The following is a 23,523-nucleotide window of genomic DNA, read 5'->3' as shown; positions in this document are numbered from 1 at the left end:
AGAATCCATTTCAAAAATGAGGAGAAATTTCAGAAAGGAGAATAACTTGTTGTATATAATTTTTAATAATTTTAACAGAAAGCGGACATAGCCTCAGGGCTGTATCAGTAGTTTTAAAAAATTGTTCAATCCATGGTACAATAAAATCAAGGTAGGGCTATGGTACCATATGATTTTATTTATTTTTTATTTCAAATGCTCAATTAAAATAAATAATAAATACAGCCTCATTATGTTCCCTCATTATTCGCTCATTAATGTGTAGCTCTCTCTCTCTCTCTTGTCAATTCATGCTTAGGTGGGTATGCGTTACGTTACGTATTCACTATTTATTATATGACAGTAAACGGAAGAAATGGCGGGTATTTTTTTACATTGAAAAGAGAACTGTACAGAATAAAGCAAAGTAGTTTTTGCCAATTTGTGTTAAAATATTAAACAATTATAAAATATATAAAATTGAAAACAAATAGACAAGTGATGTGATTTCAAATATTTGTTGTTGTTTTTGTACAATATCGTCCATGCAAGCTGGAAATCGATTCTCTACAAGAAATAACGCGGTCAACGGCTCATCAGGCCGATATTACACTGTTTGACCGAGGCTGGCATGAATTGAGGGTCATGGAAGGTTTGGAAATCTTTCAAAGAAGCAATAGAACTGAAAAACGAAAATTAGAAGAATCATTGAACTGCGGATAAAATTAAGGTATGTACATATAAGTAAAACTGTTTTAATTTAGTTCTTTATGACTTCCAACATTTTTCATAGTAATCAAGCCAATACTGGATGCCGGGCGAGAAAATTGGTGTTCTGAAAACAAGTGTACAACTATATTTTGGCCATTCCCTTTACCATTCCTCAAAAAACTCATGTGACCATCGTCGAGAAATCACACTACCTTATGACATGACACATGTCCGGGATGTTTAGCATTGGAAATCATCGGTTCCTTGTAACAGAGCCATCATATCACCAGATTTCAGCATTTGGAAGTGTCAGCCTCAGTCATTTCCAAACAAAAAAGTTAATTTTCCATTTTGGATTCTTAGTAAATAGTACATCTCCTTGCAAAATTTTCAAGTTCACTCCACTATTTATTTTTAGGTCAATGGGTAGTTATTCAACCCCTAAAAAATTATTTAATATTCCAAGCTCCACCATTTGGTATAAACCCTACATTGTCATAACTTTTTATTTTCATTATTTTGAATTTGCATTTTAGATCTCAGTGGCTAGCAACTTCTATTTACATTTAGGTTTATAATTTGGTCTGGTATCTGGATAGTATCCATGCATCTGTTCGGTAATGATTTGAAGCTGGACGTGGTAGCAGTAAATCTCTTCAGTTAATGAATTTCCAATACAGAGGTATTTTCAAAGTTTATTTAAAAACTCTTTTTAAATTGCATTTCCTTTTAGATTCAGTCCTTTGCCATCGGAATTTTGTCTACTAATTTATCAATAAAAGTTTGATTAAGAAATCGAATAAGTATGTTGAAAAATGAGAAGTGTCCAGTGATCAATATCCCAATATTAAATTCCTGTTTTTTTTATCCCACGCCTAAGAACAGCCTGGCCTAATTTCTAACTGCTCGTATGAGGTGTTTTTGTGTACAGATGCAACAACGGAGTCCAATTTGGTTCGGGTATGATATGTTTTTACTTGACCTGGCAAAAATCCCCATAACCTTTATGTGTTAAGATATTGTGACGAGCCCCCTAATGGGACGATATTTGTCATTACAGTGTATTTTCAATTGGGTATCAATAACAAAGTTAATCTGAATTAATTGCAGATTTACTTAGGCCCAAAAGGAATCAGTTTATAAATTTCCTATTGGGATGGATTCCACTTCAGTGTGTGTTTTGACATTTTCAAGGTGAATATCATCACATCGCTGCCATTGGCCTCATTGCAAACTCTTCATTCCATTGTCAAACAACTAGTCGACTCTTTCTCCCCTACACTCCAAACCACAGCACTGGAATATGGCTTGGGCAGTACTTTGCAAAAACAAATCTCCAAAGCACCGTTACTTTTACAATCATTGGAAAGTATGAAATAAGCAGAATTCAATTCATTCAGTTGTTTGTGTGAGCGGCGTTGTCATTGAATTGCATCTTCAATGGCCACGGTCAAGTCAACGAATACGATGAAAGCAAAAACAACTTCTGAACCCCATCATATGGAGGAGACCACGATCAAATCCAATTCAAACAGCGTTTCGAACGGTTGTGATTTTCGTTCAACGTTCAAACGACATCTAACCACGTGTCTACAACGTTGGCGGCAAAAGCATTCTTCCAACAATAAGTCAAGCAAGAAATCGCCAATAACTTCAAATGAACACCAGCAGCAAGAACAGCAATTAAGTGAAGAAGAATGCCATCATCAATGCCCGTGCCAACAAAACAGTGATAAATGGTTTAAAAGATATACACGCAAGGAGTTTTTAAGATTTCACACCCACTACAGTGCATCACCAACATCTAGAGTGGGTTCATCTTTTATGCAGCGTACGACGGTGTATTGTAAAACGCTGAATACAAAACTATATAAAATTCTAATACCAAAAGAGCTGCGCCAGCGTCGTCGTACCACAATTTCAACAAAAGCAACAACACCAGTATCAACGATCGCCGACGAGAGAAGAGAAGAAGAGGGCCCTCATCCACAAGACGATCGTAAAGTTGAAATTGTGGCCAAGCTGTTATCATCAACTTTGGTAAGAACCAGCAACATTTCAACTTCAACCTCCTCCCACCTTGGCAGTTATTTCACAGAACAGGAAAATTATTGCAGTCAACGTCGTCGTAACTCAGTCGATAGTGCCTATCATAGTGTTGAAGAAAGTTTCGAGATCTTTCAAAGCTCGATAACCTCTTCGACAACAACACTAGCAAGGGACGACAACGACGAGCAGCATCAGCAGGTGGTGGAAGAGGAGAACGCTAACGATATGGTTGTTTCGGAGTTAACTTTTTTGGAAATACGTGATGAGTATCCCGATTTGGATTCCGAAATTCGCAGTATTCTGACAGCACGTGCTCAGGATGGTGCTACCATATCGGATATAAGAGGTAAGAGAGGACTACGATTCTATACCCTCAGCCATATGGCTAGAGAGGGTATATATCATTTGATACGACCAAAACGTGGCGAATCGAAATAACGGTTTTAGGCCCTAGGGCTCTTTGGACAAAATCCGTTTCAGGACATTTGGAGTCGATCTAGCGATGTCCGTCCGTTTGTCCGTCTGGCTGGTGCGCACGCTAACTCTCGAAGGGAGTATCCGATTTGATCCAAACTTGGTACATAGTAATATTATTGTCAAGCTAAGATCGAGTTCGGAGATGGGCAATATCGGTCCACTCCTTCTTGTACCTCCACCACAAAATGTCAACATTTTCAAAGAAAATAATTTACTGCACAGAAAGAGAAAGGACGATCCGAATTTGCTCCAACTTTGCGAATCCTAATATTTACATCAAAGCTAGGTAGGGAAATAGGACAATATCGGTCAACTTCATCGAGTACCTCCCCCACAAATGGTTCAAAATTTTGAAAAATTATAACTCTTATAAAATTTGATGTTAGTGTCCGATTGTCTTTAAATTATACACATCATAATATTTTTATTAACCCAAGGTCTGATGTGAAGATGGAATATATCGGTATACTCCTTCTGATACCTCCCCTACAAAGAGTCAAAATTTTGAATATCCATGAATCTCATAAAACACGAAATTAATATCCGATTCCATTCAGACATGGTACACCTCAATATTTCCATCAAAACAGGATATGTTATAAAGATGGTAGAGATCGAACCATTCCTTCTGGTGCCTCCCCCACAAAGGGTCAAAGTTTTGAATAACCAAAACGATCATAAAATCCGAAATAAGCATCCGGTTCTCTTTAAATTACACACATCACAATTTTTTTATTAACCCAAGCTCTGGTGTGAACCATCACCACTTCTGCTGGTACCTCCCCCACAAATGTTCAAAATTTTGCATGTCTATGAAACGTGAAATTAACATCCGATTCCATTCCAGACTTGGTAAGTCTCAATATTTCCATCAAAACAATATCTGTTTTAAAAATGACAGAGATCGCACCATTTCTTCTGGTACCTCCCCCACATAGGGTTAAAGATTTTGAAAAACAAAACGCTCGAAGAAAGCGAAATAAGCATCCCTTAAAATTTCACACATCCAAATATTTTTACTAACTCAGATCTGTTCTGAAGATGAAGACGATATATATCTGCCAACCTCTTCTGGTACCTCACCCTCACCTCAAAGGGTCACAATTTCCATTACTTATATCTGTCATAACTTGTGAAAAAAGTCGGCATTTCTTTACGACTTGCCTAAATATTTCTCTTAACCAGAAATCTGAGATGAATATGGAATTTATCGGAATTTATTTTTATTCAAATATTTTCTTTTCAGAACTTTTTTTAAATATCTAATATTTCCATTTTTAATGTTATTTTCCATTCCAGATGATTATCGCAAATTAACCGGCCTCACATTTCCAATTTATGAGTCGGTTACGGAATTTCTTCTCACCATACCATATGTCTCGGCCTATTGCAATGAGAATGGTACACGTATCTTCAATATACGACCCATGGAGAAAACCAAACATATTCATAATATGGTTATGGAACAGAAACCTCATCAGGAGACCACGAACAAACCGTCGTCTTTTAATCATCGACGTTATCGTGAGCACCAAAGGAATACAAATTACTATCCAAATAATTACAGACGTAATTATCAAAATCAGCAACCTCAACAGCCGCATCAGCATCATTTCTATGAACCAATTCAGATAAAATCCGATGGGCCACAACAACAGCAACAACATGTGGTGCCATCTTCGAATCAAATATTATCTCAAAATGCTGTTGTCACCGAAAATCTGATGCTGAAAAGTGCCAATACCGATAAACTGGTGGTGCAAGATAATTCCGAAGGTTTCGTGGAGGACAATTGGATCTATAATGATAATTGTAATTATTTGTGAGTAGAAAGAGTTTAATTTAGTACATGCGTGACAATATTAATTCCCATTTCCTTTTCTTTTACAGACTCAATCGGATCCACAGCCAAGATCCTGTTGCCACCAATATCTATGCCAATCAAATGATGGTACCCAGCAGTGATATGTATATTGCCGCTGATGACCAACAACATCAAAATTTACAACAATTCTTTAATGGAATACCAACTGGTGGCCAGAGTAATTTCAATATGCAAACAAATATTGCCATGCCTTCATGTGAAAATAATATGAATTATTTAAATAATTTATTTCAAAACCAAGAATTGCCAATAAACACACATAATAATATGATACTTGGTGGTGAAAATCCCGGCGGCGGTGGTGATGGTGGTGTTGGTGCCACAGCAACAAATCCTCGTCGTTCATCTTATGGGACGCAGAAAAGTATAATGCCTCGCTCGAGTAGATCATCATCGCCCACCACCAAAAGTTGTTATACAAACGATTCCTTGTATGCCGACAGCGATTATGAGGCACATCTTCTGGATTTTCTTTTGCTGGGAGATGATTTCTTTTTGTACATGGCCCGCATGGAGCTTAGGTGTAAATTCAAAAAACGTAGGTGCCATTTTCATTTGGAAGACATTCAGATAACACAAATAATTTTGTATGGATATTTCAGGTCAGAAAGTTTTACAATCCGGTCTTTGTGTGTCGGGCCAAACAATTGGTGCTGCCATTAAACGTGTCATTGGCCTTCAAGACAATGGTCGTTCGATTATTCTGAATATCGGTTCAGTTAACATAATGCAGGGACGTCAATTGATACAAATCGAACATGAATACCGGGAATTACTTACTATAATGCTGAAAAAAGGTATACAACCGATTCTAACCACATTGGCGCCCTTGGCCAACTATACACATGATATGGAAATGAAACGTACACTGGAACGTTTCAATAAATTCATTAAATCTGAAGCGGAACGCAATAATTTAATAGTCATTGATATCTGGAAGTGTTTGGTGAATGATAAAGGTGTCGTGAGGTTCGATTGCTATCAGAAGTAAGTTGGCAGTACTGAGGGAAGATTTTTTAAATTAATATTTTTAATTAATATTCCCAAAACGTTGATTTATCAAAAAAAGTTCTTAAAAAATTTTGTGGATTTTTAAAAAATATTTTAAAAGCTCAGGATACATTAAAGGATTTTTAAAAAATATTTTGAATGCTCCAAAATAAGTCGTAAATTTAAAAAAAAAAAATATATTTAAAGCTCTAAAAATAGTCGTGGATTTTCTAAAACTATTTTGAAAGCTTTAAACATAGCCGTGGGGTTTTTAAAATAATTTTGAAAGCTCTTAACAGAGTATTTTGAAAGACAAGTAAATAAAGTCGTGGATTTTTTAAAATATTTTTACAGCTCCAAACAAAGTCATGGACTTTATAAAAATATTTTTAAAGCTCTAAACACAGTCGTGGATTTTTTAAAAACATTTTTAAAGCTCTAAACACAGTCGTGGATTTTTTAAAAATATTTTTAAAGCTCTAAACACAGTCGTGGATTTTTTAAGAATATTTTTAAAGCTCTAAACACAGTCGTGGATTTTTTAAAAATATTTTTAAAGCCCTAAACACAGTCGTGGATTTTTTAAATATATTTTTAAAGCTCTAAACACAGTCGTGGATTTTTTAAAAATGTTTTTAAAGCTCTAAACACAGTCGTGGATTTTTTAAAAATGTTTTTAAAGCTCTAAACACTGTCGTAGACTTTTTAAAAACATTTTAAAGCTCTAAACACAGACGTGGATTTTTTTAAAAATATTTTTAAAGCTCTAAACACAGTCGTGGATTTTTTAAAAATATTTTTAAAGCTCTAAACACAGTCGTGGATTTTTTTAAAATATTTTTAAAGCTCTAAACACAGTCGTGGATTTTTTTAAAATATTTTTAAAGCTCTAAACACAGTCGTGGATTTTTTAAAAATCATTTTAAAACTCTAAACAAAGTCGTGGATTTTTTAAAAATACTTTTAAAGCTCTAAACACAGTCGTGGATTTTTTAAAAATATTTTTAAAGCTCTAAACACAGTCGTGGATTTTTTAAAAATATTCTTAAAGCTCTAAACACGGTCGTGGATTTTTTAAAAATATTTTTAAAGCTCTAAACACAGTCGTGGAATTTTTAAAAATATTTTTAAAGCTCTAAACACAGTCGTGGATTTTTTAAAAATATTTTTAAAGCTCTAAACACAGTCGTGGATTTTTTAAAAATATTTTTAAAGCTCTAAACACAGTCGTGGATTTTTTTAAATATTTTTAAAGCTCTAAACACAGTCGTGGATTTTTTTTAAATATTTTTAAAATTCAAGATACGGTTGTGGATTTTTTAAAATATTTTTAAAACTCTAAACAAAGTCGTGGATTTTTTATAATACTTACTCCAATAATTTGCAATACCTTACATATTTGGAAATAATTTATCAAAAACCTGCAGCAAAATAATTTTCCTCTTTTCTACTTCCAGCGAACCCCGAAATGTCACCGGAGCTTCGGAGCCATATGTATTCTGGAATAACATTGGTCGCCAGCGTGTATTGCGATTAATAGAATCTCAGTTGGAATATTGAAATCATATGTGATAAAGCTGCTTTTAAAACTCCCAATATTTTAAGCTCTAAACGAAAATCAATCTGCCACGGAACGCTGTTTTAACTTAAGAAAAAAATTTTCAAAATTTTTGTAATGTTTATGTTATTTTATGTATGTTCCTATATCTATGTTTAAATGTTTGTTGTGTTTTTGTGTATTTTTATGTTATATGTTCGTCATAAAAAAGAAAAACATTGTGCCTAATGTAAGGAAAATTCCACCAATAGAACTAAGCTTAGTTAAACACAAATAGAAAAATTCTTAGAATTAAGTTAGGTCCCCCTCCATCATATCTTCTCTTCAAATTTCCTAACAAAAGCTGGTATTTTGTTAAGTGAGGAGTAAAGTAAGAGATTTCTTGAAATTTTCCAATGACTTTTTGAGGTTAAGAAAAGTCACGCAAAATTTGAAGAAATCTTAATTAAAGATATGATCTTGTTTAGGTCGTTTTGTCCCCCAGTGGCCACTGTTGTAATTATTGTCCTTTGTCCCCTCGCATCAAAGTAAAGTATTCTTTTGTCTATTCGTGCACAAATATATAAAAGTCAATAGGTTTACTTTGATATTCCCCCTCTTTTTATACTATAATCTCTACCCCCCCCCCCCATTTTTTTGTTTTCCTTCCTTATCAGTGTATGCTTGCTCAACAGGATCACTTTGGAATTTTCTTAAATCAATGCCGCGGTTGATTTTTGTTAAATCGAATAAGTTTCAAAAGTTGATTCTCGCCAAGCATTTTGTTGCAAGTCTTTCTCTTTGTGGTTTTGTATGTTTTCTTGTGATTCCATGACCCACAACTAAAATTGCACTTGAAATATTGAAATTAAATTATTTCAATATTTCAACTGTAATTTTAATTAGTTATAAACATTTCTGAATATTTTCCTTACATTACCGTACATAATCAATGTTTTGTGTTGTTAATTGTACATAACCTAGAAAAAAACAAAGGAGATATAAAAAATTCTAATATCCTTGCGCTGGTGCTCAACTTTCATGTGTGCTTGTATGTTCCCTGTCCCTGTGTATGCGTGTAAACTTGTGTCAAACCATAACAAGCTACCAAAAAATCAAAAAAAAAAAATAAAAATAAATTAAATAAAAAATTAAAACAAACAAAAATTTGCAGATTATGGACAATTATTTATGAGAAGGATCTTCAATGAAAAGACCTTTTGACCCTCTTTAATAAGACCTTTTGGGGTTCAATGAGAAGACCTTTTGGACTTCTATGAGAAGACCTTTTGGGCTTCTATGAGAAGACCTTTTGGACTTCTATGAGAAGACCTTTCGGGCTTCTATGAGAAGACCTTTCGGGCTTCTATGAGAAGACTTATTGGGCTTCTATGAGAAGACCTATTGGTCTTCTAAGAGAAGACCTATTGGTCTTCTAAGAGAAGACCTATTGGTCTTCTAAGAGAAGTCCTTTTAGTCTTCTATGAGAAGACCTTTTGGGCTTCTATGAAAAAACTTCTTCTTTAGGCTTGTATGAGAAGACCTTTTAGGCGTTTATGCGAAGACTACTACTTTGGGCTTCTATGAGAAGACCTTCTGCTCTTCTATGAGAATACCTTCTGCTCTTCTATGAGAAGACCTTTTAGGCTTCTATGCGAAGACCTTTTGAGCTTCTATGAGAAGACCTTTTGGGTTTCTATGAGAAGACCTTCTGGTCTTCTATGGGAACATCTTCCGGTCTTTTATGAGGAGACCATTCGGGTCTTCCATGAGAAGACCTTTTGGGCTTCTATGAGAAGACCTTCTGCTCTTCTATGAGAAGAACTTCTGCTCTTCTATGAGAAGACCTTCTGGTCTTCTATGAGAAGACCTTCTGGTCTTCTATGAGAAGACCTTCTGGTCTTCTATGAGAAGACCTTCTGGGCTTCTATGAGAAGACCTTCTGGGCTTCTGTGAGAAGACCCTCTGCTCTTCTATGAGAAGACCTTCTGGGTTTCTACGAGAAGACCTTCTGGTCTTCTATGAGAAGACCTTCTGGTCTTCTATGAGAAGACCTTCTGGTCTTCTATGAGAAGACCTTCTGGTCTTCTATGAGAAGACCTTCTGGTCTTCTATGAGAAGACCTTCTGGTCTTCTATGAGAAGACATTCTGGTCTTCTTCTATGAGAAGACATTCTGGTCTTCTTCTATGAGAAGACCTTCTGGTCTTCTACTATGAGAAGACCTTATGGTCTTCTACTATGAGAAGACCTTATGGTCTTCTACTATGAGAAGACCTTCTGGTCTTCTACTATGATAAGACCTTCTGGTCTTCTACTATGAGAAGACCTTCTGGTCTTCTACTATGAGAAGACCTTCTGGTCTTCTTCTATGAGAAGACCTTCTGGTCTTCTTCTATGAGAAGACCTTCTGGTCTTCTTCTATGAGAAGACCTTCTGGTCTTCTTCTATGAGAAGACCTTCTGATCTTCTTCTATGAGAAGACCTTCTGGTCTTCTTCTATGAGAAGACCTTCTGGTCTTCTTCTATGAGAAGACCTTCTGGTCTTCTTCTATGAGAAGACATTCTGGTCTTCTTCTATGAGAAGACCTTCTGGTCTTCTTCTATGAGAAGACCTTCTGGTCTTCTATGAGAAGACCTTCTGGTCTTCTATGAGAAGACCTTCTGGTCTTTCATGAGAAGACCTTCTTGGGCTTCTATGAGAAGTCCTTTTGGGTTGTGACACCAGACGTATTTTTCTATATATCTGGAAAATCTAGAGAAAAAATTTTTTTTATACCCTCTCTCAAATGGAACCTCTCTAACGTCTAATCTTTAATTTTTTGTGGTAAACTTCCCAATATGTTTTTTCGTCTCACACAACTAACAACTACTACTACTACCTCCTTTTGCCAAAACTTATCTACAATCACTTAATTTTTTCTGGTTAGTTGTGCAAATAAGTATTGGTATTGCTGTATAATCCCTGAAATCTATGCCAAAATCTACCCCAAAAAAACAACTACAAATCTTTGCCATTCTCGGTAGAATCCAAGTAAATGTAATTACATTGTTATTGCCCGGCAAAAATTTCTGATCACCCCCATTTCAGGCATTGCCAATGCCATTATCCTTGAAAGAGGAAAACATTTGTTCATCCGGGTGTGTGGAACGTGGAACGGGGGGTATTAAGGAAATGGAGTGCCAAAGTAGAAACATTTAATACTTGACAACTCACATTTTGCAAACCTTGCATACATATTTACATTTGTATGTAGGCATGTGGTATATGTTGAAGGATATAAATGTTTATAAAGGATTGTGCAATCTTATGTGTGTGTGTGTGTGGGGGAAGGGTGTGTGTGTGCATAAGAAAATGGAAACTGGTGATTGTTCAGTCTATTGAACCCGGTAGTTTTATATAAATTTTATATAAGCACAAGGATATCTGGATAGTTGTAGGTATTGTTGCTGTTGTTGGAAATATAACCACATATAAGTGTATGTGTGTGCGGAGCTTTATGCAAATATGGATTTTATATTATGCCTATGTTTTCTATGAGCACACGTACATACATTCAAACATATTTAGACTTAAAGGTGTTTGACTGGGGATGGCTAGAACGCAAAGGGGTCTAAATATAAAATTTTGGAATAAGGAGCAAGGATTTGAACCCAAGTTTTAAAAAATCGTAATTGTCCATGTACGAAATAAGAACCACTCTTCGGAAGAATAAAACATTTAATACTTCTTGTGATGTCATAGCAGTGTCCACCATTATATTTTTATACAGGGTTGCCCATATTCGACGGACCCATCTGGCAATGCCATAACTTTTGACAGAGATGTCACATTGCTCAATGACATACCGCGTTTGAAGCGTCAGTCCAAGCAGATTTTTACCATGAACCAATACACGCCACGCAAGCGCTCTGAAATAGTTGAAATTTACAAGAAGTCAATTGTGAAAACATTAAAAAATGTGAGAAGTGCGCCTTCTAAGAACACCATTAAGAGTTTATACGAAAAATTTTCGACTGGTAAGGCTCTTTCTAATCCGAAGAGGCCATATAAAAGTCAACCAAGGCGATCGGTCGAGAATATCGCTGCCGTACGAGCCAGTGTTGAGAGGTCCCCAAGAACATCCCAAAAACGCCGTTCTCAGCAGTTGGGCATGGCTCGGTCCACTTTACAACTTTATTCGCATTGATTTGCATTTGTTTCCGTACAAAATTCAATTGACGCAAAGAATGTTACCTGCGGACAAGCCTCGTCGATTGGAATGGGCCCAAAGAGTCATCGAAAATAACATGGGTCCGTCGAATATGGGCAACCCTGTACCCTCCACCATAGTATGGAGGGTAAATTAAGTTTGTCATTCCGTTTCTAACACCTGTAGTATATATTCTTCATCAGCATAAAATTCTATGTCGATTTAGCGATGTCCGTCCGTATATCCGTCTGTGGAAATCACTCTAGCTTCCGAACGAAATGAAGTAAGTTGATAAAAATTTACTAAAACGTAATATTATGTCTGCAGGACTTTTGGTTTTTAAAATGAGCCATATAGGTTCACGTTTTCGTATAGCCCCCATATAACGGTACCTCCCGATATTCGGTATTTTGATGATTTTAGCGACATTATTTAGCGGAATTGTTTCAAATTTGGTATTTGAAGTTCGTAATGAATACAACAGCCTAAGACAGAAAACTGTCTTTGCAGGTCCACGTTTTCGTATAGCGCCCATATAACGGTACCTCCCGATATTCGGTATTTTGACAATTTAAGCGACATTATTTACCGGAATTGTTTCAAATTTGGTAGTTGAAGTTCGTAATGGATACTACAGCCTAAGACAGAAAGTTGGCCGTGCTGGTCCACGTCTTCGTATAGCCCCCATATAGCGGTACCCCCGATATTCGGTATTATTCGCGAGAATTTAATTCAAATTTCGTATTTGAAGTTCGTAATGGATACTACAGCCTAAGACAGAAAATTGTCTCTGCAGGTCCACGTTTTATAACCCCATGGTACCTCCCTATATTTGGTATTTTGATGATTTTAGCTACCATATAAATAGATTTTTTTTCAAGTTTCGCATTTGAATATTGTAATAGCTTATGACAAAAGTTGCCTATGCAGGTCCACGTCGTCGTATAGACCCTAATATACGGTTTCATTCGGTATTTTTAAGATTTTAACAGAATTTTTAACGGATTTTATTTTTTGAAAATTGCCAAATTTGTACCAAATGGTGGTGGAGGGTATTCAAAGTTCGGCCCGGCCGAACTTACAGCTTTTTTACTTGTTTTTGAGGTTATGTTTCGAAATCATTTTTTTTATAACATAACCCATTTTGCATTTTACCCTACCGTTTTTTTTTTTGCCCATCGCGATTGGGTTCGAAGAAACCAAGTGCATGTCATGTAAACGTGTTTAAATGGAGCATAACTTATAACACAACATTATAGACCGGATTTGCAACAGCAACGACCACGTGAAAGAGCTGGGTGTTGGTGAGTGAGTGTGTGTTTCGTTCAAGGAAAGCCGGAAATATTTAAAGATCAACAGAAATGCAATAATTTCCATGGAATATTTCCCCAGTTTTTGTTATTGATTTTCTTTTGACAAAGATTCTGCCCATGGCGACCAAATGATATGAAATTTTAGGTTATTCCAGAACTTTAATGTTCGGGACATATTGAAAACCATATAGGCAAAGAAGAAGAAGAGAAGACCTGCTGGTCGTCCTGAGAAGATCTTTTTGGGTTTCCATGAGAAGACCTTCTGCTCCTCTATCAGAAGACCTTCTGGTCTGCTATGAGAAGACCTCCTGCTCTTCTATGAGAAGACCTCCTGCTCTTCTATGAGAAGACCTCCTGCTCTTCTATGAGAAGACCTTCTGGTCTTCTATGAAAAGTCCTTCTGGTCTTCTATTTGAAGACCTTCTGCTCTTCTATGAGAAGACCTTTTACTCTTCTATGATAAGACCTTCTGTCATTCTATGAGAAGACCTTCTGCTCTTCTATCAGAAGTCCTTTTGGACTTCTATCAGAAGACTTTTTGGACTTCAGAAGACCTTATGCTCTTCTATGAGAAGACCTTCTAGTCTTCTATGAGAAGACCTTTTGCACTTCTATGAGAAGACCTTCTGGTCTTCTATCAGAAGACCTTCTGGACTTCTATGAGAATCCTTTCGACCTTCTATGAAAAAACCTCTAGTCCTCTAGAGTTAACCACTTGGGACCTTGAGGTAATGCGTCTTGATTGAAGAGAGTTCCAGCTCAATTAAAAGAGCTTTTACTTTTACTTTTGTTGAAGTCTTGATGCCGGATTGGGCTCTTTGTCACTTCTGAACTTTATTTTTAATATCATCGTCTTTATAAATATACATAAAACATAACGGTATTTAATCCTAGATTTTGTTTTTCTAATCTATACTTAAAAAAATAACAATCCTCTAAAACTACAGCGGTTGATCAGCTGATAGACTTAGCCTATTTACAGGTGATCAATACAAGGGTAGTTCGCATGCATTAATTTATCGTTACATTACAACTTTCCTCAAATCGTTCATAAAATAAATTCCTGTAGTTCCTTAAACGGACAATAAATAATGGGTATTGATCACCCCCAAATACTAGCATCGGGTTGCTGAAAAATATTGTCTTCTCAATGTCAACCGTAATACGAGAAAATCCGCCACTGAAAAAAATATAAACAAGTAAAAAAGCTGTAAGTTCGGCCAGCCCGAACTTTGAATACCCTCCACCATTTGAAACTAATTTAGGAATTTTCAAAAACATAAAATCCGTTAAAAATCTATTAAAATCTTAAAAATACAGAATATAGCCGTTATATTAGGGTCTTTACGACGACGTGGACCTGCATATGCAACTTTTAGCATAAGCCATTACAATATTCAATTGCAAAACTTGGAAAAAAAGTGAATAACGTAGTCAAAATCATAAAAATACCGAGTATTTATAGAGAGGTACCATAATATGGGGGCTACACCAAAACGTGGAACTGCACAGACAATTTTCTGCCATAGGCTGTAATATCCAATACGAACTTCAAATATCAAATTTGAAAAAACTCCGATGAATAATGTCGCTGAAATCATCAAAATAACGAATATCGGGAGGTACCATTATATGGGAGCTATACGAAAACGAGAACCTGTAAAGACAATTTTCTGTCTTAGTCTGTAGCATCCATTGCGAACTTCAAATACCAAATTTGAAACAATTCTGGTGAATAATGTCGCTTAAATCATCAAAATACCGAATATTGGGAGGTGCCGTTATATGGGGCTATACGAAGACATGGTCCTGCACAGACAATTTTCTGTCTTAGGCTGTAGTATCCATTACGAACTTCAAATACCAAATTTGAAACAATTCCGGTGAATAATGTGGCTAAAATCACCAAAATACCGAATATCGGGAGGCCGTTATATGGGGGCTATACGAAAACGTGAACACATATGGCCCATTTTCAATACCAAATGTCATACTGACATATTTGAGTAAAATTTGATCAACCTACTTCATTTCGTTTGGAAGCTAGAGTGATTTTCACAGACTGACGGGCGGTCGGACATCGCTAAATTGACATAGAATTTTATGCTGATCAAGAATATATATAGTTTGTGGGGTCTAAAATGTATATTTCCAGGTGTACCAAACGGAATGACAAACTTAATATACTCTCCATACTATGGTGGTGGGTAAAAATAGAGTGACAGTGTTGTATTTCACGCCGAATTCACGAGTTACGCTTTGATCTGTTTTCTCCTTATTTTTGGGTTAATTTGTTCGTGGTGAAGATAGTAGCAGGGTTGCCAGCTTCTGATTGATCGATCTGTTGATTTTGAAGGGCTGTCATCTAATTTTGATACTATTTTTTCGTTCACGTACTTTCTGGACAAAACAGAGAGAGAGAGAGAGAGAGAGAACTCAGAGCGAATTTCACAAGGTGGCTCTTTTACTAGATTTATGTTCTCCTAATTTTGCTACTGTCTGATTTTATCATAGACAAATAAAGGTATAGACTAAAAAGTTGTCTCATCTGTTATCTTCGAAAAAAGTGCTTCAATAGATGTCGTTCATTCTGTGAGAGAGCAAAAGTCTATTCACTCAATTCTCTCAAAATATAAAATATTAAATATTTTTATGATTTATTATTATTTATCAATGGAAAATGAAACAGTGCCTTTGTTCACATTTACATTACCCAACTATGAAATATAAAAAATTAGAACTTAAATAGCAGAAAAATGAATAAATTATTTTCGAAGTCGAGTGACTTCATTAGCCCTGAGTGACTTTACTGGCCTAAACTTTTTAGTCTATACCTTTATTTGTCTATGATTTTATTGTTTCCCAATGATTCTGATTTGACACCTGAATGAACAAAATAGCTTCATCCATCCGCTCTTAAATTATTTATCTTTCTTCTTTACTTACTTTTTATTAATCCAATTTAAAAGCTTTTTTCTTCAAAAAAATAGATTGTTTACATTTGTTTTTTCTTTTCATTCAGGTACTCTCTGGGCAAAACCGTTCTCTCAGAGCGAATTTACTAACCCCCTCTTTTACTAGATTTATGTTCTCCTCATTTTGTTACTCTCTGATTTCATTGTTTTCCAATGATTCTGATTGTGAGTGTGGAGAGAATTATGCTCATTAAAATCAGCCGGGACTGTAAATACACCTTGAAATATGGTCTATAAAGACAAAGTGGAGCTATTTTGTTTCCAAAAACCTCTCACATATATCTTTTGCCTTTTCGATAACATCTAAAATCTCCATTTTACAAGTCGTCCACAAAAACTTACTTTGTCCAACAAAAAATGCTGGTATCATAAAATTAGCATTTCGAACACTTATTATGTAATTAAGTCAGCTACAGGTTACAATTAAGAAATTTGTCCACAATCTGGACAATTAGCTGTCAATTGACCGGAAATATCAATAAAAACCAGAATCCTCCCATCTTTTCAATAAAAATATTCTTTATAGCCGACAAATTGACAACTGCAAAGTAGGTGGCAGGCATATCTTGTGACAATCACAACAATGCCCCACTACAGAGATATTTAAATAATTCTCCACTGAACTAAAAATTATCCAAATCACCGACCGCCCATTCGACCTATCGCATTAAATACTGCTTTTTATTACAGCAAATGAAGTCTTAAAAGCTTTGATTTGCTCCTCGTATAACTTCAATTCAATGCCAGCAGATTGAATAACAAACACCGAAGAAGAACAAGAGTGAAGCTGACACAAAGCCAAAGGAAGCCATCGCCATCATCATCACCAGAAGCAGTAGCAGTAGTAGTTGCAGCACCAGCAACATGGACAACGAATAACATCGCATCAAAATGGAAGTTGGAATCGTCTGACAAATGACAATGTTAATGAGAACAGGAAAAAGTACAACAATCATCCAAATGAATGGAATGCAGGCATCAGATCTATGGCAAAGGAACAACAACATCACCATCGTAGTCATCATCAGCATCACCAGAATGTCTATGAACTTAAGCGTTGTTATTGTTGTTGCAATAAAACACGATGGTTTGAAAAAGGGACACAGTGGGCAGGAAGGATTTTTAGTGGATTTTTTTATACCATCCACCATTCTATGGAGGATATATTAGCTTTGTCATTCCGTTTGTAACTCCTCGAAATATTCATAATAGACCCTACAAAGTATATACTGCCGAATTTGGTTTTCTCCGATGAGAAAAAATTCGTTGTCCTGCAGTTTGTAAACAAACAAAATGATCGTGTTTGCTTGCCAAAGAGGCCAGCTGAAAGAGTGCACCTTCGTTGGCCACCAGAACTCAAGCGCCGGCCATGGTGATGGAGTGGGCCGCAATAACAGCCGATGGTCGCTCTCCGCTCGTATTAATCGACCGTAGCATCAGAATAAATGCCGAATATTATCGCGAAAATATTCTGGAGGGTGTTTTCGAGGCTTGGGTACGCAAACATTTTAGTCGCAGACTTTGGACATTCCAACAGGACTCAGCACGCGCCATCCAAGAATGGTTACAAAATGAGGTTCCTCATTTCATTTCCAGCGCACAATGGCCACCAAAATCTCTGGATACCAATCCGTTGGACTTTTGTGTCTGGAGTATTTTGGAAAGCAATGTTGGCACAAAAAATACCAAAGCGTCGATCACCTCAAGCAAGCGCTTCGCCGATTGGGATTGGGCCAAAATACCGCAGAGCAACATTCGGGCAGCGTGTGACGTTTTCATTGGCCGTTTGAAGGCCATAATTCGTGCCAAAGGTGACCAATTCGGACAAATCTAAACTTATTTTAAAATTTGATGCTATTTCCGACATTTTTTGCTTTCATTCAATAAAATTGAAAAAAAAAATGTAAAAATTATGGCGTTTGTCTTTGTTGCAGGTTTTTATCTCACCCTGTATTCAGTACTTTTTCCACATTTCTGAAATCACCTCCATTTCAGATATCAGATTTCAAGATTTCAGCCCTATCGCTTCACCCAAATCCCAAATTGGTACAATATTCTTTCCAAACAATCTTTCCAAAACCTCTTACGTATCCTAACCTCAGTTACCATTATTAATCTAAATATATAATTTCCGTTTCACCCAATACCAAGGATGGTAACATTCAATACTTTTCGTACAATTAAAGTACACAGTGGGCAGGACCCCACCTATATATGTATAGGCTACAAATGATCAGTGAACAAATCATCTGTTCACCCAATACCAAATTGTACCAAATATAGTACTATTTAGTATTTTTCGTGTACTTCTAATACATATTTCCAAAACCACCTTTTTATCACAAAAATAGCACAAACAGCTTCATTTGCTCACTCTAAAACAAATTTTTCTAAATTTTATACCATTTAGTACAGTACCTTCATATATCAAACTTACTTTCCAACCTTGATTATCTATCCTTTCTCTATCTCTATCCGTTCATATAATACCAAACGGTACCATTTTAAAAGTTTAGTACCATTTTTTCACCTTAAGGTGAGAATACATAAAACGCTGACTGGCTTAAGTCATCGGCTAGCTTCTTCGTAGAGGAAAAAATGAGTTTTAGGTTGACTTAGATCGATTTTGGCCCCACGCTGCTTTGTTCTTTTCCGCAGAAGCCAGCCGATGACTTGATTGATGACTTATTCTCACATTTAAAGTTCGATTTTTCCCCTTGGTACATTCCATCAGTATACTCTAGCTCATTCCGTTATTCCAATACAAAGTACTATATTTATTTACCAAAATTTAGTACTTTTCGTACCCTTTTAGTAATAATTTCCTAATATTCATTCTTATCACACGCCTAGGTACCGACATAGCCTATCGTGGAAAATTTCAAATTTGTAGCTTCAGGTTCAAAAAAATGTTTACATTTTTTCGATATATCAATGTTCATAAGCCTTGATGCATGCATCAACGCTTGGGAAGATTGATATGTCAAACATGTAAAAAGGTTTTTTTTTTGAAAAATAAGGAATTTTTTATATATTTTCGTATACAATGTCAGAGGATGTTATGATATGATTTTTTTTTAACAATTTTAACGAATTTGAAAAATTTTTCATTCAAAATTTTCCATTTCAAAATTGGTTTGACAGATCAATGTCCCAGCAGCTGTGTCGATGAATCTACCTGTATCCTTCTATCATGATTGGTATAAACACTATTATTTGTATTCAAATGCCAATGAGAACATGGTATTATGGTTTTGACTCTGATGCTTTGTCTTACGTTCACTCTCTTGGTGAGAATACATAAAACTGCGCTGCTCAAGAAAAAAATATCTCTTTTCAGTCTCTTTTCATGACTTAAGTTAAGTCATCTTAGAAATATTTAAGAGAAATAGGCATTTTCTCTCCTTGTGCATCAATGATTTGAAATCGCCCTGATTTAGTTAGACTCCTCTAGGCGGTAAGTAACACGCATTTTCTTATTAGAACACTGTTCCCTATTTGTTTAGTTGATGAATTGTTTAGTTGCAGTTATTGTGCAAAGGCAACATAAAAATACAATAACAACAACAACTGCCTACAACAATTACTTTAATGGGTGTTAATCGATGTATGTTGCTGTAGCTCTAGCTATTCTATAGGTCTCCCTTTTCTAGTAAGAAATTTTCACAGCCTCCATCGTGTGTGTGAGTGTGTGCAGTCCCAACAAATGAATACATTCTGAACACGTAGTATAACAGAGAGTTTTGCTGGTTGGATAATATGGGGTGGTGGTATGCCAACTTTACTGCTGTTGCAGGTCTTTCACAGATTCAGACACTTGCATCTGATTGCAGTATGACAGTAAAATTTTGCTTTCCTTTCTGTTCGCGTTTTATTTTTGGGTATTTGTCTTCTTCCTTATGGAAAGTTATGCGCTGTTGTGTAAATAACTCTAGGCAGAAATTCTCTAGAATTTCTGTTCGCGATGATAATGCCATGTTACGTTGTTGCCTTTATGTATTGGCAACGTGGATTTGGAGCATTTCACGTGTGAATATGCGATGGTGTCCTATTAAAGGCAAGGATTTTAGTATATGTTTTTTTATTGGAGAGTAAAAGGTGTTTTTAAAGAGCTTTTAGAAAATCTTCTGCAGAACTATGACGTTTAATAAGAACAGACTCAAATTAAAACAAGTTAAAAATGATCGGTCGGTTTGGCGAGAGATGTATACTCTCAGCCAATGGGTTGGCAAAAATGTTTATGTGTGTGAAATTTGTGAAAATCTTGAACCCTATGTGGGGGAGGTGCCAGAAGAAATTATCCGATCTCTACCGTCTTTATAACAGCTCTAATGTTGATGGAAACATTGAGATGCGCCAAGTCTGAAAGATCGGATTTTAATTTCGCGATTTATGAGCCTCATGGATATTCAAAATTTGGACGCTTTGTGGGTGAGGTACCACAAGGAGTGGACCGACATATCCCATTTCACAGGAGATCTTGTGTTAGCATGGGATGAGTGAAATATGAAGAGAACTGGATGCTTATTTCGGATTTTATGATCGTTTTGGTTATTCAAAACTTTAAACCTTTGTTGGGGGATGTAGCAAAAGGAATGGCCCGATCTCTACCATCTTTATAACAGATCTACTGATGATAAAAATATTGAGATGCGCCAAGTCTGAAGGTACCAGAAGGAGTGGGCCGATAGTGCCCATCTCCGAGCTCGATCTAAGATTGATAATAATATTACGATGTACCATGTTGGGACCAAATCGGATACTCCCTTCTAGAGTTATAGTGTGCACCGGCCAGCCATCCAGACAGACGGACATCGCTAGATCGACACCAAATGTCCTGAAACGGATTTGGTCCAAAGAGACCTAGAATCTAAAACCGTTATTTTGATGAGGCACGTTTTGGCCGTATAAAATGGTAGCCATTTGGCTGAGGGTATAAAAATCTGAAAATACCAAATAATACAAGATAGTTACTTCACTTAAAATGTATGGCATTGACTACCAATCCATGAACGTCGTAAGATTCAATTAACAGGAACCTAATCAACTCCATTCCATCATAACGGTTTAAAAAACTTGATAGTAGAACTTCACACAACATATCCTTGGACTAGGACTTTTCTACAACAGTGAACTTATCATCCCTAACAATGCTTAGATCTGCCATTGACACTGATAGCCAGCCATACTGACACGCCGCTTTCAGTTGCCTCCTATCGAAGTTTTATAACAGGCCGTTTTTGTTTAGACAAGTTGGAATACCAGACCATAGACCTACCTACAAACACACATAGTTGCAATGCAGTGCTATGCCTGCAGTTGCGTCTGGAGCTTGCCTTGCAGTAATTAATGATAAAGTTTGCTCATGTTTTGATACTGTTTCCATCAACATCGCCATCATCCATCGATTAGAGCGAAAACACACAGCCAGGGGTGGGCTAAGTGCAATTCGAAGGTAGGAGAAAGCAAATTTTAATAAATAAAACTAAAGGTGAGAATACGTAAAACGCCTTTTTTTGGCTGGCTTAAGTCATTGGCTAGCTTCTTCGGAAAAGAACAAAGGAGCGTAAGGCCAAATTCGAACTAAGTCAACCTATGACTGGTTTGTTCCTCTACGAAGAAGCCAGACGATTACTTAAGCCTGTTAAAAATTATTCTCACATTAATTGTGTCTGTTAAGTTCTTCTTCCAACCTCCTACTTCAGAGATGCAACTGCAGGAGTTAATTTCGTAGGTTTTTGCGAATATTTACCACACGCAGTGGCGCCCAAGGCGAATTGGGGCAAAATCATCCTCCTGAACTGCGTTGAGGTAATAGGGCAACTTGACTTGCCGTCTAAAGGTGAGAATTTGTAAAACGCTTTTTTAACTGGTTTCTTCGGAGATAAGCATAAAATCTATGTCGATTTAGCTATGTCCGACCGTCTGTGAAAAATCACTCTAGCTTCCGAAAGAAATGAAGTAATTTGATAAAATTTTACGCAAATGTATATTATGTCTGCAGAACTTTTGGTATTGAAAATGGGGCATGTAGGCCCACGTCTTCGTATAGTCCCCATATAATGGAACCTCCCGATATTCAGTATTTTGATGATTTTAGTGACATTATTCACCGGAATTGATTCAAATTTGGTTTTTGAAGTTCGTAATGGATTCTATAGCCTATTACAGAAAATTGTCTGTACAGGTCCACGTCTACATTATTTACCGATTTCTTTTCAAGTTTCGCATTTGAATATTGTAATGGCTTATGACAAGAATTGCCTATGCATTTCCACGTCGTCATATAGACCCTAATAAAACTACTACATTCGGTATTTTTAAGATTTTAACAAAATTTTTAACGGATTTTATTTTTTTGAAAATTGCCAAATTCGTTCCAAATGGTGGAGGATATTCAAAGTTCGGCCCGGCCGAACTTACAGCTTTTTTACTTATTTCTCCTTATTATCGCGGTGTTGTTGGCTATAACTCCCAATTAAAAGGCTTGTTTAATTGATGGTTTTCAGTTGGGCGCCATGTTATGGCCTTTGTTATCGTGGTTTGTCTAGGCTACTCAATTGCAATGTTTGATGAAGGTCTGCAAGGTGAGTATTCTTACTTTTTACTTTTGGCACACACGGGAAAGTCAAACCGAATTCCATAATAAATTGGCGCCTAATACGATTCGAGGTGCCTACATAGTCCTGAAATAAAATGGGCCTGATTTATAGTCCCAGGGACATAAGATCCAAAATGAATTTTTCATGCTATCATCTACAAGAACGTCAATGTTACGTCAAATTCTATTTCGAAACTCATCAGCGTGGTCTTGCAGATCACTTTTTTTTGCGATTCTTTTCAAAGAATTGTTTTTAATTGGGCGCCATTTTTTGTTGGAAACTATGTTTGGTGGCTGGTCAATGATCCCGGTCTTGCTAGTCCAGCGACGTTCTTAAATTACACTAGCCCTGCTCATAAACTATGTTGTGTTTGAGTTGCCTCTCATAGTGCTGCCCCAGCGGGGATTTTCTGGACAAAAACTTAATCTCATCGATATAACCCCTTAACCTCGTAATAAATAGGTAATCTTTCAGTCATATATGCCGGTTTCAGTAATAGTTCAGAAATCTAGGTGCAGGGAGTAGTATATAACACATTTGGAGAAGGTACTCCGATATGGCGCCCAAATGTCGTAGAAGACACAAAAAAGTTCTCATCACTCCTTTCTTTTATGATTTTCCCCAGACTCCTACTGCACTGAATAATACCACCAACTTTACCGTTCAGGATATTGGTTGCATTTTTCCATATTCCCAGGTAGGCTGGACATTGATAACATGTCACGGTTTTTATTCCCTATTTCGCCGATTTTACCCCTTGGACACATCGTATTAAATAGCAAAGCAGACTCTTAGCCATATATGCCGGGGTCG

General features: G+C 36.3%; 1 protein-coding gene across 1 annotated transcript; it reads left to right on the top strand.

Annotated features, from left to right (window-relative positions):
• Positions 1–2,003: 2,003 nt before the first annotated feature.
• LOC101890691 (maternal effect protein oskar) lies at positions 2,004–8,795 on the top strand. The gene is made up of 5 exons (XM_005175592.4): positions 2,004–3,085; positions 4,516–5,038; positions 5,107–5,639; positions 5,704–6,088; positions 7,549–8,795. Exons 1-5 carry the CDS (start codon positions 2,131–2,133, stop codon positions 7,649–7,651), a joined length of 2,499 nt encoding a protein of 832 aa, XP_005175649.3. The 5' UTR covers positions 2,004–2,130; the 3' UTR covers positions 7,652–8,795.
• The last annotated feature ends 14,728 nt before the right edge of the window (positions 8,796–23,523 follow it).

The sequence above is a fragment of the Musca domestica genome, unplaced genomic scaffold (genome assembly GCF_030504385.1).
Source record: "Musca domestica strain aabys unplaced genomic scaffold, Musca_domestica.polishedcontigs.V.1.1 59, whole genome shotgun sequence".
Taxonomy (NCBI): Eukaryota; Metazoa; Arthropoda; class Insecta; order Diptera; family Muscidae; genus Musca; species Musca domestica.
Note: the sequence above shows the minus strand (reverse complement) of the source record. Positions and strands in the feature narration are given on the sequence as shown.

Excerpts from the sequence above, each read along its gene's own strand:
- LOC101890691 (XM_005175592.4), top strand. The coding sequence starts at position 2,131 with ATGGCCACGGTCAAGTCAACGAATACGATGAAAGCAAAAACAACTTCT. Across the intron at positions 5,039-5,106 it reads AATGATAATTGTAATTATTT|ACTCAATCGGATCCACAGCC; the intron begins GTGAGTAGAAAG and ends TTTCTTTTACAG. Across the intron at positions 6,089-7,548 it reads AGGTTCGATTGCTATCAGAA|CGAACCCCGAAATGTCACCG; the intron begins GTAAGTTGGCAG and ends TTCTACTTCCAG.